This window comes from Pholcus phalangioides, unplaced genomic scaffold, assembly GCF_987345545.1.
Source record: "Pholcus phalangioides strain wild (caught in Gottingen) unplaced genomic scaffold, Ppha-v1.0 ptg000021l_1, whole genome shotgun sequence".
NCBI lineage: Eukaryota > Metazoa > Arthropoda > Arachnida > Araneae > Pholcidae > Pholcus > Pholcus phalangioides.
In genome coordinates, this window is record NW_028301614.1 from 11,500,111 (window position 1) to 11,517,201 (window position 17,091).

General features: G+C 36.7%; 1 protein-coding gene across 1 annotated transcript in view; it reads left to right on the top strand.

Annotated features, from left to right (window-relative positions):
• Positions 1 to 17,091, top strand: part of LOC149070616 (nucleolar protein 9) — a 57,715-nt gene that overhangs the window by 12,719 nt on the left and 27,905 nt on the right. The window contains exons 4-5 of the mRNA XM_089248960.1: positions 8,830 to 8,946; positions 16,166 to 16,301. Of these exons, the coding sequence (XP_089105086.1) occupies positions 8,830 to 8,946; positions 16,166 to 16,301 (253 nt within the window). The remainder of the gene's footprint in view (positions 1 to 8,829; positions 8,947 to 16,165; positions 16,302 to 17,091) is intronic.

Genomic DNA, 17,091 nt, shown 5'->3' on the forward strand with positions numbered 1-17,091 from the left:
ACGGTTATCTTATTTAAGATACTACCGATATGTATAGCTTCTCAATTTATCCCAATATTAGCTGATACCTGGCGACGTTGCCCGCCCTGTAAAAAATTTCCATATATACATAGCTTATTAATTATTTCTTAATCAAAAAAATTTCTGCATCAAGAAATTAATTCAAGTAAGAAAAAATTACTTTTATTTTTAAATATTTTAATTAAAACTTCAGGCAATTGTATGTGGATACACAATATTTTTGTTTGTCCATCTGGTGTGTAGATGTACAAATTTTTGGGATTACCAACACGCGAACAGGTGACGTAAAGCTGAAAAATGGCTCAAGTAGGTTGATACCCGCCACTGCTAACAACTGTCCTTGCGCTTTGTTGATTGTCATGTCAAAAGCTAAACGAATCGGGAACTGTAATCACTTGAAAGTGAATGACATTTCTTCAGTGATAATTGGGGTACTTGGAATGTGAAGATGTCTTCTCCTTTGGCACATCCAGTTAGAATCGTTGCTTCAATGATGTAATTGTGCAATTTCTTCACGCAGAGTCTGTTGCCATTGCAGAATATTGGTGTCTCCAAATTTCTTCAAAGCATTATAGGTGCTCCGACTTTGAGGGTCAAGTTGTGTGGTGGCACACTCGGAACAGCCAAAGAGTTCAGAAATTCTGCAGGATACAGAACTGTCTGTGCTGTTTCTGTGACAGTGTCAACCGATTTGTAAGATGTGGAGTCTCCCGGAATAATTTTTAAAGATTTTTTCATTGATCTTGCTCACACGGTCATTTTTCTGTGCCAGAATCGCTCTCTCACAAAGCCACACATTGTTTCAGTGATTTTGTTGAATGTTTGGAAAGACTTTGTCTACAAATTCCAAACTGGCAAAATCCATTTGGGAACATAATCAGTCCAGTGCTTGGGTCTACGGGAATTCTTCCATTGTCAAGTTTGATCAACTGATGTGAAAATGGTAGCAGTGCTGAGTCATTTTGCAGTTCAAAACTCGCATGTTGATGAATAATGATAATTTTTTAACTTCGTGCCAGAGTGTTGATGATTTGAGGCAAGCATTGAGTTCATCAGCTGGCGTTGAACATTTTTATTCCCAGTTTTGTCGCCATAGTTGTTGTTCTCTGTTGTTAGTGATGTCATATGTCCAGCTTGTGCAACGAATATTATTCAAATGCCTTTTAAGCGTTTTTTAAATTAAAACTATACCTCTACGATGGGCGGTTGATGAAATAAAGGCCACATTAGCACTTACAGGACTTGTATATAGGCAAGCAAAAATATCTAGCACTTCCTGGATTTTCTTCAATTATTGGGAGGATTGGAAAAGTGACAAACCACTATAAAGGAATTAACTGTTATAAAGGCAGTATCAAAGATGTGACAAACCATTGTAAAGGCATATGCACGTCTGAAATGTATTGTTGCAAAAATGGCTAAAAATTTGCTTACGTAATACTTGAACGGCCCCTAAAGGGCATGCATACTTTCACATTTATATATAAGATGTTCATCATATTTCTTTTTTAAATGTGTCAATTTTGTTAGAACTCGCAACCCCACAGAGGTAAGCTGTTCCATTTATTTGCTCCTCACTTGGCGTCACGTTCTTGGAGCTTCCCGCATTTACTGATAGGCAACTTCATTGGGATGGGATCCATCTAAATAGGAGGGGTTCTGGGAGGTTTATGATAGGCTTAGGTCATGCTTTTTACTCCCAGACCACGTAGTCGGAAATGCAGGTTAGTTAATGATAATCACAACAGTACTTACAGGGAATTATCCACCTCACTTGGGTGGCTTCTCAATTGACACTAAATCACCAGGCAAATTAAAATGTGTGCTAATTAATGCTAGGAGCTTAAGTAATAAGAGACTTTTTAGAAACTGTGATAGTTGTGAAGGCCCTGGATCTTATAGCATTACAAAATCTTAGGCAAAAGATGGGAAGGAATCTTTCTTACATATTTCAGGATACAATACTTTTTGAGAAATAGATCTGATAGGAAAGGGGGGTGGAGTGTTGATATACGTGAAATCATGTTTGAAGGCTAGTGAGTGTAACGTACAGAGAAGTGATATTGAAACCATATGGGTTGAGCTTGAAAACAAAAGATATCATAAACTTATTGTTGGGGTTCGTTATAATCCACTGAGTAGGGATCAAAACTGCATCGCCAAATATCATGATGAAATTTCCTACTTGTGTAAGCGTGAGAAGGTTATCGTACTAGGGGATTTCAATTACTACCCAGGTATTGATTGGGAGAACCTTTCAGCTAGAGATCAATATGAAAGACTTTCTTAAGTTGGTGCTAATTTTTTGTATCGGCATGTATCAAAAGACACTAGGGGTACTGCTATTTTGGCTTTAGTTCTTACTAGTTCCGAGGATCTTGTTGAGCATGTTTCTGTGCGGGACGAGTTTTCTTTCAGTGATCATCATATCGTCAGTTTTCACTAACTTTTCTTCGGGTAAGGTTGATAACAAAAGACTGGTTCCTTGTTTTCGGAGAACTAACTGATGTTTTGAGAGAGATGTTAGCGGAAGTTTTTGAAGACTGGTTGGAATTAGTAGGGGTGGCAAGTCAATGGGAAGAATTTAGTATGAAGCTGTCCTCTGTTTTGCACAATGCCATACCCTTCATTCGAAAAAAAAGCGTGTTTGTACATTTCACCCTCTATGGTTCACAGATAGCGTGCGTAACCTTTATCTTGAAAAGGGAACGGCATTCAGAGAGTATAAAAGTGGACGAGGTGACCTATCATTGTTTACTGATAAAAGAAGAGCGTTGAAGAAAGTGATAAGTGATACATATTAAAAAGGAAGTGGAATCTAGGTTGGCAGATAACAGTGACTCTGACCGAAAATCATTGTGATATGTCAATAATGGATGTAAGGGAACAGTTGGCCCCCTCTCTATAGGAGGATCAAGGTTAGAGAGCAATGTAGACATGTGTAGTGCATTCAATGACTTTTCCATGTCGGTTTTTAATGAAGAATAATATTTATTATGCAGATGTTGCATGGGGTAATACAATCCTCAACGATATGCAAGTGGAAGACGTGGAGGTTCTAAATCTTCTAAGAAATGTATGCACAAGCAAAGCACCAGGACTAGATGATATCTATCCCCTCTGGGAATGTGCTAATGAATTGTTGGGGTCAGTCGCACCGATCTACAGTAGTAGTGTTGCTGAGGGTATCGTCCCAAGGGATTGGAAACTTGCTAATGTTGTTCGATATTTAAAAAGGGTAGTAGAGAAGCGGTGTCCAATTATCATCCAGTGAATTTGACGAGCTCCATCTCAAAAATTATCATCAAAAGGCAGTTTGTGAAGTGGATAAACGAGAATAATGTATTGTCGGATAATCAGCATGGGTTCAGGAAGGGGAAGTCATGTGTAACTAACCTCCTTTGTTTCTATGATCACGTGACTAAGGCTTTGGGTAAGGGTAAAAATGTAGATGTTGTTTACCTTGATTTCCAGAAGGCATTCGATCGGGTCCATCTCTTGAAGTGTTTACACGAGATTGGAATTGGGGGAAACTTTCTGAATTTGATAGAATTGTGGTTAAGAGATAGGTCGCAACGAGTTACGGTGAATTCTCTGGTTGGACATGCGTCACAAGTGGAGTTCCTCAAGGAAGTGTCCTTGGCCCCATGCTTTTTTCACTTTTTATCGATAAACTCCATCAGCGTATTGATGGGATTGCTAGCAAATTTGCAGATGACATGAAGCTAATGGGGGTGATCGGGAATCAAAGTGATAGGTAATTGCTCCAGACCAATTTAAACAGGATTGCAGCATGGGCAAATGAATGTAGCATGATGTTTTGTGTTGATGATTGCATGGTCTCTCATTTTGGTTTGGTTTGAACAACGAGCGGTTCTCTTACGAATTGAATGTGTCGCTATCTCGTATGCAACTAAGGTCACAGATTTGGGAATTCTCATTGACGAGCGGCTTAGGTTTTCTGAACATTGTTCAACGGTGGTCAAAAAAGCAAATAGAATGCTTGGTTTCATTTTCAAAAAAGGTCACTTCGCGTTCTCCTGAAGTCATTCTTCTGCTTTTTCGAGGCTTAGTTTGTCTTGGACTAGAGTATGCTGTAAGGTTTTGGAGATCATACCTATACAGAGGTACATAGACTTAGTTGAAGGGGTGCAGAGAAGAGCTATACTTGTCTTTATGGGCACATAAGGCTGCAGTTATGAAGAGAGACTTCATTTTTAGGATGTTTACATTGGATGAACGCAGGTGTCTGGGAGATATGATCGAAGTGTTCAAAATTTTCAATTGGATAGATAGGATGGACCATGAACTATTAGTACACTGTCAATTGACTGTTTTTACAAGGGGACAGCAGTATCGATTGGTAAGGGACAATGCGAGGTTATGGTGTCACCGAATTTTTCTCTAATAGGGTTGTTAATAAATGGAAGAGCTTACCCCTCAGAAGTAGTAAATTCTAGTGGGCAGTTTAAAAAGAAATATGATAAACACATGTTGGGGTAGATCGAGAAGTTATCCAAACTTGGAATAAGACAACCATAAGTATTCTTTATGAGCATTGTATAATATTTTATCATGTATATATATTGTTTGTAATTGCATTTTGGGGGGGATGTAGTTCCAATTGGGTTGCTGTAGTTTAGTAATATATGACATCCATATTTGTTATGGGCATCTTTTTCTCAGCCACCTTGTTGGGAATTTTGCTTGTTGTGACGTTGGATCTGTATTAACAACTCGGTTCAAGAAAAACTCCTTGTCCCTTACAAAATGATGCTGGCGTCCCCTTGTTGAAGCAGTTTATTGTCGTATTAATAACTGATGGTCCTTTTCCGTTGAAAATTTTAAATACTTCGATCATTTCCCTTCCCCATCCGACACTTACATTCTTCCTATGTCTGCATATTCAAGGCATCAAGTCTCCCTTCATAGCTCTAATCTTGTGTGTCATCAAGAGCATGTGTAACCAAGGTTGGTAAAAAACCAAAAACCCGGGTTTTTTTTGGTTTTAAACTATGTTTTTTTGGTTTAAACTGTTTATTGTTTTTAATGTTATTTAAAACAAAAAAAAAATTTCTGAAAAATCATTTAAACTTCTAATAATTAAAATAAAATGTTTATTAATATAATTAGCACTATTCCCATATTAATTAATCTATAAATATTTCTTACATTTCAACAAAAACCAACTTTTGCAATTTAATTATTTTTTTGCCTAATGGATTACTTTGTGTTTGAAAATTCTGAATGTTATTAACTACATAATTTAAAAGTGTTTTCTCCTGTTACTTTCTGTATACTTAATTAGGAAGCTATTTTACAAAAACTGTGATAAAAATTAGGTGAATATAATGTATTAATGAAGCATAAATGATGTGGATTAATTAGCGATGATTTACGATATACAGGGTGATTATAACAAGTTCTGATTTAGAACACTGTAGAAGAAGATCCGTTATCAGAATGTTTTGAAAATTTACACGAATAGTCCTGAAGCAATGGAATTTTATATGGCAAAGAAGGAAAAAATACTTAAAAATAGAAAATTAACGACACTGTACTCATCCAACTCAAATTTGCTTGCAGAATGAGAACGATGGCCATTCAGAGGAAAATAATAACTTAATTAGCATTTACCCATTTCGGGAGAATCGCAGGATTTCTGGATTTCAAAAGTTCATCTTCATCAAAATATACCCCAAGAATATAAAATGTGATAAGAATGAAACATTGGCTAATAATGAACTATAGTTTGTTTCAGGTTAACTTTGCAGTGAAGAGAAAGGTAGAGAGGCGATTTCCTTCGCCGCAAAATATAGTTCCCATACATCGGAGGTTTCTGATGATCATTTATATAGAATATTTCCATTTTTTTTATGATTTCGAAAAAGATACTGAAAAAATAGCGTTTTGATCCAATGTATATTCGTTTAAAATTTTTAAATTAGAAAAATATTGGTTACCATTATCAAAAATCCATGGCGAGCTCAAGAACATTTTGACGCGATTTCCAAGAAATTTTCCCCACCAATATCACTGTCATGCTTTTTTTTTGGTTGCACAATTATTTATATATATATATATTATATCGTCATTTTGTTGAATTTTCCAATAGATAAAATTTTTCATTCAGTTTTGCATGTAGTTATAGGCCTACACACCCAGACGAATATTCAATCAGTTTTTTTTCTCTCCCAAAAATAGCCTCCAACAAATTCAGATATTCACTCATAGATTACAGGAAGTGTCCCTCTTTCACGACAGCGCTGATACCGTTGTGAGAGGCTCTCTTTATGGGTGTAGGTTACGGTTCCAGGCGCCCCCCCCCCCACCCTTTTTTTTAAAATTATCTATTTCTTGCAGTGTTCGTAGGATAGGGGTGGTTTCTGAATTCCAATAGCCGATAGCGGAGGGTGTTGACATAAGTAATGTCTCTTTTGCACCCACACCATCTTCTCCCCCACAGCAGAGGCTGTTCCTCCAGGTGCCCCTTCGGGGTCTCTCCAGATAAATATAAATAAGCAAGAGAGAGAGAGACCCACAGTGGTCAAGCCATTTAGGCTTGCAGTGTATTTTTTCCTTCTGTGACAGTTGTATCTTTCTTTTCACCAGAGATAGAAACACGCTAAAACGTTCTCAGTTCTTTTTGGCAATAATGCATAATGCACGTTATTGAAAAGGAAGGAATTTTGGATTGCAGATGGCCTGATGGAACACATGTTGGAGCAACAACAATTAATAAGCAATAGAGAATCCGATAGTTCTACAACTTCAAGTGAGGATTCTATAGAATGGGAATCCGTAAAAAATGACTAAAACTGTAGTGATAACAAGTGGCATCAACGTATATGCGTTCGGGTGGGTGAGCGACGGAAATTGCGGCAAGAACAGTGAGTAAAAGAATTCTAAATTTTTCCGTATCATTTTTATTATTATTTGGGGCTATTCCCAAATTCAAACGTTAAAACCGGTTAATAAGAGTTACTAAGATACTTTTCAATAAAAAAATTTTTTTTTTTTTTTTTTTCAAAAACCACACTTTAATTTCTGAAAGTATCGACGATGGGTTTTTTTCATTAGCTAATTGTTACTAACTGACTGCAATTTTTTCTACAAGCATTACGTTATACGTAAAAAATATTTTTTTCTGCGAGACTGGCGAGAATCAGCCATACCTTACAGAGGCCGCGCATCGATACATAGGTTAAGAAGCTTTCGTTGTCATTGCAACGAGTGATGCGGTTCCCTCGTAGCTTCCTCTTCGCTGCAAAGTTAACCTGAAACGAACTATAATATGGTATTTTTCAAGGGAAAAAAATTATATTTCGGTCACTTTTTTTTGTGATTTTTTGAAAAAAAAACCAACATGGTTTAAACCAAACAATCCTGCGTGTATGTCTTGCTATAGGTAGGGTCTCCAAAATCTTACGGCATACTCTAGTCCAGGGTGAACTAAGCCTCGGAAAAGTGGAAGAATGACTGTAGGAGTAGAAGAAGTGACCTTTTTAAGAATAAAACCAAGCATTTTCTATTAGATTTTTTGACCACAACTTGTGTGTTCAAAAAACCTAAACTGCTCATCAATGAGAATTCTCAAATGAGTGACCCTAGTTGAATCCAGGATAGCAATACCACATTCACCTCATATGTGAAACATGGGTTGTTTGAACCAAAATGAGCAACCACACACATATCAACAAAGCACTTATCACAAATGTGGCTATACAGATTTCATCTATCTGTCCTGTATGTGGAAATTCCCAACACTGTTGCGAAACTTCCCCACAGAAGGATAATTTTTCACATTTAATGACCCATAATTGATGTTATACCTCTTGGTGCCAGAGTAACGGACAAAATTGCATAAGCTCTTCCCTCCTGGGACACCAACAACAGATGTGATTTTTCTATTCTGCATGGAAAGACTATATTCTGCTCGGGGAGGGGGGGGGGAATAGAACTTTTTCTTGATTGATTAAAAAAAAAATTCACAAAAATATTTTGTGAATTTATTTTTTTGATCAAGTCTATGAGTGCAGGGGGGGGGGGGTACCCCCCTTCGGGAGAATCTCCGGATTCCAATAGTTGGCATGTCTGTATACATTAATTTTTAATAATAAATATTAAAATAATAGCTCTTTTTGATGATACTGACTATGATAAACTGAAAGAAATGCCTGCAGCACCACAATTGTGGCACGGTGAGATGATGATGCCTCTCGATATAATAATCTCTCTACAGCTATATTTTTCTTGGGTCTGCAGAACATAATTGCATCAAGTTTTCGCTCTAGATAATTTGATGCCTATTGTCCACTCACTGCCTTCTAGCCTCACTAATAGTGCTTGTGCAACATTAGTGCTCAAGTTCACAACAATTAATCGGGGCATTTTGCCAAGCCAAAGAAAAACATAATTACATAGCTTTTTAGCTAACAAGTGTCGTCTTCAGTGACACAAATTTAGACATCTCGTGATCCAAGGAAATTGCCTCAGTTAAATGGGAAATTAGTCTTGTATCTTTCACTCTGCAATATCTTCTGTGACAAATCTACCAAAAAAAATGGTTTAAATCTTTACCTTTTTCCCCTACAAAGGGGAAAAAGGTGTCAAGCAGGTTTATATTCAAGCAACAAACTAACCCCATATCCCCAAAAAAATCTTAATTGACAGTAACAGAAAATTCCCCTCCTAGTGGCCTTTCTATGAAGACCATCTCAATCTATTTTCTATGTTATTGCAGTATAAATTCAGGGGTTTTATAAATTTTTTGATAAAGTGTTTTTGGTTTATTCATTTTGGTTGTAGGTGAAGAGTATGAGCAAAAAGCGAAGTCTGATATTGTATTGGATGAGGTGCCAGAGAAATTCATCATTGCTTTGAAAAAGCTTGCAAAGGCTTTCCGAAAGCTGGATGACCTGAAAAGTGAGCATTTAAAATATTTATCAGTGGTAACTCTGAAATGATAACAGTGGAAAATCAGATCAAATTTGTGTTTTGTTTTTTCATATATATATATATATATATATATATATATAAAATTGACATGAGTCTAGCACAGTAAAACCTCCTCTAACAGCCACCTCCGAGCAACAGTTATTGCTGAACAACAGCTACATTTTGTTGGAACCGAATGGGTCCCATAGACTTAACACAGGTAACCTGTGAACAATGATTTTCAAACTATGGCCTTTTTAACATTGGAATCGGGGGGGGGGGGGAAATATGCATACTGCTATGAGAAAAATTATTTTAAAGCTGTGTTTTTTTCATTTTTTTTCATGGGAGTTTGTGCCCTCAAAATCTATGAGGCAAAAAAAGGATTATGTATGCATTTTTTTCTTGGGTACAAATGCTTGATAGGTATATTGGAGGCAGGGGAGAGGTGGGGAAAGAGGTCACTTAAGTGATCTGAAAATGTGCTGCAGACTACTTAATTAAGGTTGGAGTGTGCCTAGGTCACTTAAATGATCTGGAACAGTGTCCCAGGTCACTGAAGTAAATGTGTCACTTCATTCTTACAAAATTAGGTTAGAGATCATGGGCAACATCAGATGACCTCAAGGGCCACATTTGGTCTGTGCCTCATGTGTTGAGCATGTCTTGGTCTATATCCGTTTTTCTCACTAAGTTGTGTCTGTTGTGTTCTACCTCAGCACTACTACTAAACCACACATGCACCTCGTCCAAACCTCTGCCGAACTTCAAATGAATTAGTACAAGTTAGAATGTATGTGTTGTGAACCTGACATGAAATTTGTTTCTATTTAATGCTTGTTATGTGTAGTGCCGCCATCTACCATCAGTTTTTCCTAACTATGAGTTAAGTGTAATGATTGAATAATTGTATCGTTGTAGGCCTGTTGCTCTTAGTAGTGAGACTTTTTAACGGGCTCTCCCTCAGTACTGTAAGCCTAAATTTTAGGATACCAAAATAGCGTTGTGGATAGATTGATCAGTTTTTATAACACAGTAAAACCCTGTTAACAGGATCGTAATGGACTGGGATATTTTTCCGTTGAACACAGGTTTCCGCTTACTAAAGGTTCAATTGACATAATGTGTAAAATTATGTAACGATCTCATATGTAATTGAAATGGAATAAAAATTAATTTAAAAAGATAGTATAAATAATTTGAAAATAAAATCAATAAAGTAATGTACATTATTTTTTCTATAATTACTAAATATCTATCAGTATATAGATTACATTATATACATCAACTATTTGCATTGCAGAATAGTGAATAAAGAATTTTAAAACATTACTCTTAAATAAATAAAATTACATTTTTCCAGTAGTCAGTGAGTGTGTTTTCTGTATGTATTTAACACCTATTGCTGCCTGACTTTCGGTAAACAGTTTCGCTTTCAAAATTACACCTAACATGCCTAAGTCATTTGTGTGTGGGGGGGGGGGGGAAGCAACATGATTTCATCATCCCCCTATCACTGTAAAGTTCTATGATTTTATAACAATGGGGGTTTGTTCCCATCAAAAATTTGCAGTTGCCTCCCATTAATTCCTGCCTTGCTGAGCACCTCCAAAGCAGAATATGCCAAAATCTGTGACGCAGAACAATCTGGAAGAATTTAAAAAAAAAGTGTAGTGAAACACTATTGTATGGGAATGTTTACTGCAGAACATTTTTAGCCAAAGGCTTGTTGCAGAACAATGCAGAACATTCTGCTTTGGGGCTAGGCACTGTAATCATGGAAAGCAGCTTGAATATATAATTTTGGAAACCTTGCCTATCATTAGAAACCCAATATTTACGTTAAGTTTACCTGTATAGTATTAGTAAAAAATCTTGCTTTTCCTTAAAATTTTGTTATAATTTCAGGAGGCAACTGCTTTGCAACACATGACATCAAAATCTTTGCATCATGTACAGAAATGGTTTTTGCTAATATTGGGGGGAAGATGACTTCACTGATGAACAAAACTCACATTGACAAGCAGAGATTTCAGAAAAAATTTCAGTAGATCACTTGAACATTTTCTATGATCTGTTGGTCGCGAAACATTCACAGTATTTATGTGAATTTTCCATTGAGAGGGTAAAATTTTCCTTTCCAAGTTAGGCAGGTTCCATTTAATCCAGATTTTTTCGTATTGGAATCATGAGACCAAGATTTTTTCCATTGAAGACAGGTTTTACTGTACTATCAATGTAAGCATATATTCAAATATAATCAATTATATAATTATTGCTTGAATAAAAAGTTCTTTAAAAAAGTACTCATTCAGTTCTTAAAATCTCGGGCTGACCATACTCAAAAAATATGAGAAATTACGATTTCAAGACAGGGTTTAAGCTAAGGTCATATTTTTTGCAAAATGCGAAAGAAATAGTAGCCACTTTCAAAAAAAATGCACACAGGAGATACGAAACGAGTACACATCTTGCCACCAATCATTGCCATTGTAGCATTTTGCTAAAGCTTTCCTCCCCCCCCCCCCCATTTTCACTTTTTTGCTAAAGAAATTTTTTTATCTAGCTTAAACCTCTTTTCAAGAATGGGAAATCTGCAATGATTCAAATATTATGCCAAAACTGTCAATTACTGTTGAAATTGCTTAAAAATCACCAATGGTGGAAATGAAGCCCTGTTGCAAATCACGGTGGATCGAAATGAATTTTACAAAAAAAAGATTATATGACAAAATGTGCGATACAATGTTCATATTTAGTCATAAGTTGGCAAAATAATTCTTGATCTTTGATTTTAGTTCAAAGATAAATTCAAGTAGACTTCATTGAAAATATGGGAGATTTTTATTTTAAAAAAATCATGACAGCAAGAATACAAAAAATGGGTCATTTGGTCACCCTGTGCATTCTAAAAGATCATTAGTTTTCCCTTTTATATGTATGACATATTTTCTTCAGTGCAAAATATTTCATCATATGTCAAACCACAGATTTTTCATGTATGGGGGGGGGGGAATCTGCACCTGTGGATTATTATTATTTGGTAACAAGGTTATATTAGGGTGATCTTTATGACAAAATAGCAGTGATATTTGATTGAAAAGATATTGTGACTTTCACTGTATGCATACCAACGAGAATTAATTATTTGTTATCAGTGATCAAAATAACATAGACAAACAATATAAAACGGAAGGGTTGTGGCAAAACTGTTAAAGTGAGAGAATGTGTGTGTGTGTGTGGGGAGGGGGTAAGCTTTAAAATAGTCATCTGGTCTCCACTGCTAGAATTGAACCCAGCTCTGTTGCAAACCAGACAAGTATACTACCATCTACACCACTGGCGACACGACCCTGTCTTTCTTATTTCAGGCACTGTGGTATGAGGTGCTGAAGTAAAGGCCTTAGTAGCCTCTCTTAACTTCCGCAAATGACCCCTGGGGGGGGAGGGGATGGTAGACGAAGATGTCAAGAAAACATTTTCTGGATATGATGCTGAGGTGAACTCAGAAAGAAAAGTTATCTGGTCTCCACCGAGACTCGAACCCAGGCCTTGAAACAGAACAAAAAAATATATAAGAAAAATTTGATGCAAAGAAATATTTGATGGTGTAAAGTCTCTATACTATAGACTCATGGTATATAGAAATTCATTAGGAATGGTCCATTTAGCATACTGAAGCTCTGGCAACTTGAAAAAGGTTAAACTGTACTGCTAACAGAACATATTCATCTTGTAAGCAACACCACTTCCGTTTTGTATAGAATTATTTTACCTGAACAAATAATTTTGAAGTACGCGTAATTTCCCTCCTCTTCAAAATTTTAAGGGGTATTTTTTTAATAAACATGAAATAACTCGGGTGGGAACTTTGTGCCAATTGTGCCGTACTGCGCCAAACTTAACATCTTGCGCCATCCAGCTCCAATAGTGTATTATCATGTTTTTTTGCGCCAAATAGCAAATTTTGCTTCAGTATGCCCGGAATTTCAGAAAGCATGGCAAACAATTTTTGTCCTTCTTGCAGCGAAACGATTCTTTCCGAGAAGGCGTGTTTTATTCTACTGTACTTAAACTATCACCTTGTTTAAACTATAGGCCCCCCTTATCTGGCGTTCCATCGCCAAACCCCGATAATATCCATGATCGTGCAGCTGAAGATGGTTTGCAATGGTCTTTCAGCTTTAAAACACAAATGTGAGTCAGTTTTCGTTTTCAAAAATAAAGTCTCCACTGGAAGCAGCAGAAATTACTGTAGTCGATCGTTGCCGCTGTGGTGGTCGAGTGGTCATAGTGACAGACTTGCACCTTCGAGGATCCAGGTTCGAACCCCACCGGCGCCACAGAGGTGGTCGGCTGAAGTTCGTTTTCTGTGGTTCCCAACTTCAAGGAGGGAATGCGAGCTGATCTCCCCGTTAAAAAGTCTCGCCGCAGAGAGCAACAGGCCTACAACGTTACAAATATTCAATCATTGCACTTCACTCGCAATTTGAAGTATAGATGGCAGCACTGAAATATCAGCCACAACACTAGCTACACACTCGGACTGTTAGGTGCACGCACTCACTTTGTTCCAGATTCTGCCACAAAGCTGGGCTGGAAGAGATCTCGGCAACGGGATAAGTCCGGTGACAGAGACCCTGGCATTCATTCATTCATTGTAGTCGATCGTCATTGCGTCAGATCCCAATGTTTCGTTGATTTTTTTTTTTTTTTTTTTTCCGGGAGTAAAGGAGCAAGTCTCTTCCGAATAACTAGTGTTAAATCGACGATCTCGCCAAATAATGAGTGCTGAATCGTCAAACATCATGTTGCTTCTTCCGAAATTCTCTCCCATTCTTCAACAATTTCTTTCTGAGTATAAAAAATTTAAAACTTAAATTTTTAGCCTATTTGAAGTGCTGCTGTTCGAGACAGCAAATAGTTCACTCAGTAAGCAAAAATCATCTTAAATAGACTGGTGTGTAAAATTTTATGACAGCCGCTCTTTCAAACAAGGCGTCTAACGCCTGAAACACCAAAAACAAAAAACAAGCTGATGAAAAGATGTTTGATAACAAAAGACAGTGCAGTTGTTTTATTTTGAAAAGGGGTGAGGTTTTAAGAAAATATTCTTGTAAGAGTTAATTTTGCTGCTCCAAAACTGCTCCGAAATGTCACTTCCCACCCCTGAATAACTGTATTAAAAAAATGACCTAAAATGTGAAGGGATACTTTTATTCCTCAATGAAATTTGGAGTAGTAAAATTTAACTTTTTTTGAAAGCAAATTCTTTTATTTGTATGAATAAAATACATACTATGACATAACACAAAAACAACACACAGCTCCCACTCATTTTTAAAGCATGTGTTTATTTGTTTCTCTTAAACTTTGTGCTATTAATGATATTCATATTTTCCTTGTGTGTTTTAATCAGAGTTTCATTTTTTTTTTTTAAGGATTTTTCCTTATTTATGTGTGAATCCAAGGTGTAACTTTTTGGTCCTTAATAGATGTATTGCTTATTTTATTATAATTTTATGAGGAAGAATGGTTTGAAATTGGGTTCTGTTATGTCTGATGTTTCATTGAATTTGTCATTTTACACCAATCTGTATTTCTGAATCGAAAGAGTAATCTACTCTATAATATAAAATCACAAACTCGAAAAAGGCCTGTTTCTATGCAACCGGAATTAGTGACGATTTTATGTAACGGAAGTGGGTGGCATTTTTTTGAGTGACGGAACTCGGTTACGTTTTTGTGTTACGAAAGCCTGTTACGATTTTGGGTCAAGTTTTCATTTCACTCTAGCATATATTGGGCCCAAGTTATGTGCATGTACCAAGAGACTCCCACATCCTGCAGCAAAGCCCCTAGGCTGGAATAAATGTGCAAGCCCCTAAACCAGCTTTTCAGGGGCCCCTCTGTGGTTAATTTATATTATGACAAATCAAAGTAATAAGAATCGTTCCGGCCCCTGTCAGCCCTGCCCTTGTGGGGGTCATGTCGATAGGTATGTATAATATACATATAACACCAGTGCTCCCAACACAGAGTCGAGGTACCCTGGGGGATTGCACGTATACCTTCATGGGGAAGTTAAAAGGTTTCATTTCCAGGGCCCTTGGTGGATCTCGTTGTTTTCTTGCTGCTTAACATTGAAAAATTTGCAACTAAATTTATTAAATTTTGCACTAAAAGTATGTGAATTGGTGTCCCGGGTAATTGGTTGGGGGCCCTGGATTTTATTCGTTGGTAAATTGAATACAAATGAAAATTTTGCATGGCACTCTCAGTGGGGGATGACCAACAAGCTTCTAAGTCATGTTTACGGGTTTCATTTTGAGGACCCTGGATGAATCGCATTCTTTTCTGTTGTTTGACATTGTAGAATTTGCTGCAGCGGAAGCCTGAGATAAATCCAGTCTGGATCCCCCCCCACTAAAAATCTGCGTATTGGATCCCTGCTACTAGATGTGAGCCCTGGATTTTATTAGTTGTAAAAAATTGAACATTTTCGTAGCTCCTAACCGGGGGATGTCCGACAAGCCTTCAGGTCCGGGCCCATGGAAATGTTGGCAGGTTTCATTTCGGGTGTCCCTGGATGAATCTCATTGATTTTTGTTGTTTGACATTGTAAAATTTGAAACACATCGCTAGCCCAAAATAAATCCAGTCAGGGGCCCCATTAAAATTCAGCGAATTGGAGTCTGGGGACCCAATGGGGAAGTTTTCTGGGATTACTTGATGAATCACATTTGTTTTTTTCTTTTTGCTTTATTATTGTAAAATTCGCTTCTTCAGTAAACTGGTGTTTTCACGTCTCTTTCCATAGCACGCTGATGAAGTGGGACGAAATAAACAAGATATGTTGTGAAGAGGGGGGGGGGTATGAATATGAATGTTGTATATGAATCACGCATCTAGATACACATTGGTGTATACTGGTATAGAATACGCTGTAATTATGTAGAGTAATGCTGTAAATTAATTAAATTTCATATAAGTGTTGATATTTTGGGAGAGTGCGATGAATTAATATTGATTCTACATTTTACAGGAAAATTAATTCTATTTTTTTAAATATATTTTTCGTATGGTCTCTCATTCTCTATGCACTGTGTTAAGAGTGTTCACATTGAAAATTGATTTTGTATCAACAAAAATTGTATGGTTTCCATAAATTTTGATTTTTAATTGTTATATATATTTGTATTCAAAGCTTGTTGTGCAGAATCAAGGATCGTTCCAGTTCTTTGTAACCTTCTCGATGTGCTAAAAAGAAATTCATTAGAGACTTGTTTGAAATTAGCCAGTTTTCTAACCAATCTACTTTTTGAAGATGTGGATTCTGAAGGGTAAAATATTGAATTGCCTACCTTGTGGATATAAGTAAATGATATTAATAATACAGAAGTAAATGGTGCATGGGGGGGTCTGTCCTGCCAATATTATGTACTGTTTTCCAGACCCTTTGCAAAATAAAATTTAACAAATATGATCACAAAGGCCACAACAGGCAAAATGCCCAACGAGATGGCTGAGAAAAAGATGCCCTTAGCAAATAGGGCATTCATAAATTTCAAAATACAACAACCCAATTAAAATGCAATTATACGAACTAAAAACTATCTATCTATATATATACAGGGTGATTATAAAAAAAACTATCCCGACATATGGGCCCCTAACTATCATACCATTCACAGAAACTGAATGAAATTTTGGCATAAGGTATTTTGATGTATGCGCTCAAGAATGATATGGAAAACAACAGTCACTTGGAAAACAACAGGACAAACTGCATCTGATTTGAAAGATGCCATCAGAACTGCGATTCAAGAGATTCCTATTGCCATGGTAAGTGCTGCAGTGCTATCCACCATCTGCCGCATGCAAAGTGTCGTGTGTGAAGGAGGTCATGTGGAAAATTTGTGAAACACAATAAAATGCTTTATTTTATGCTGCTTTTCTGTCCTTATTGGTTGTCCTCACTTTTAGCCTATGTACCGCCGGTGATTTTCATGCTACAGTTGCCGTTCGAACGCTATTTAGGGTTTTTCAGTATGGAGATCGCATTCCAATACAAAAAACTTGGCGTTGCCATTTGATATTTTCAAAATTTTCTCACTGTAACCGTAACTGTTA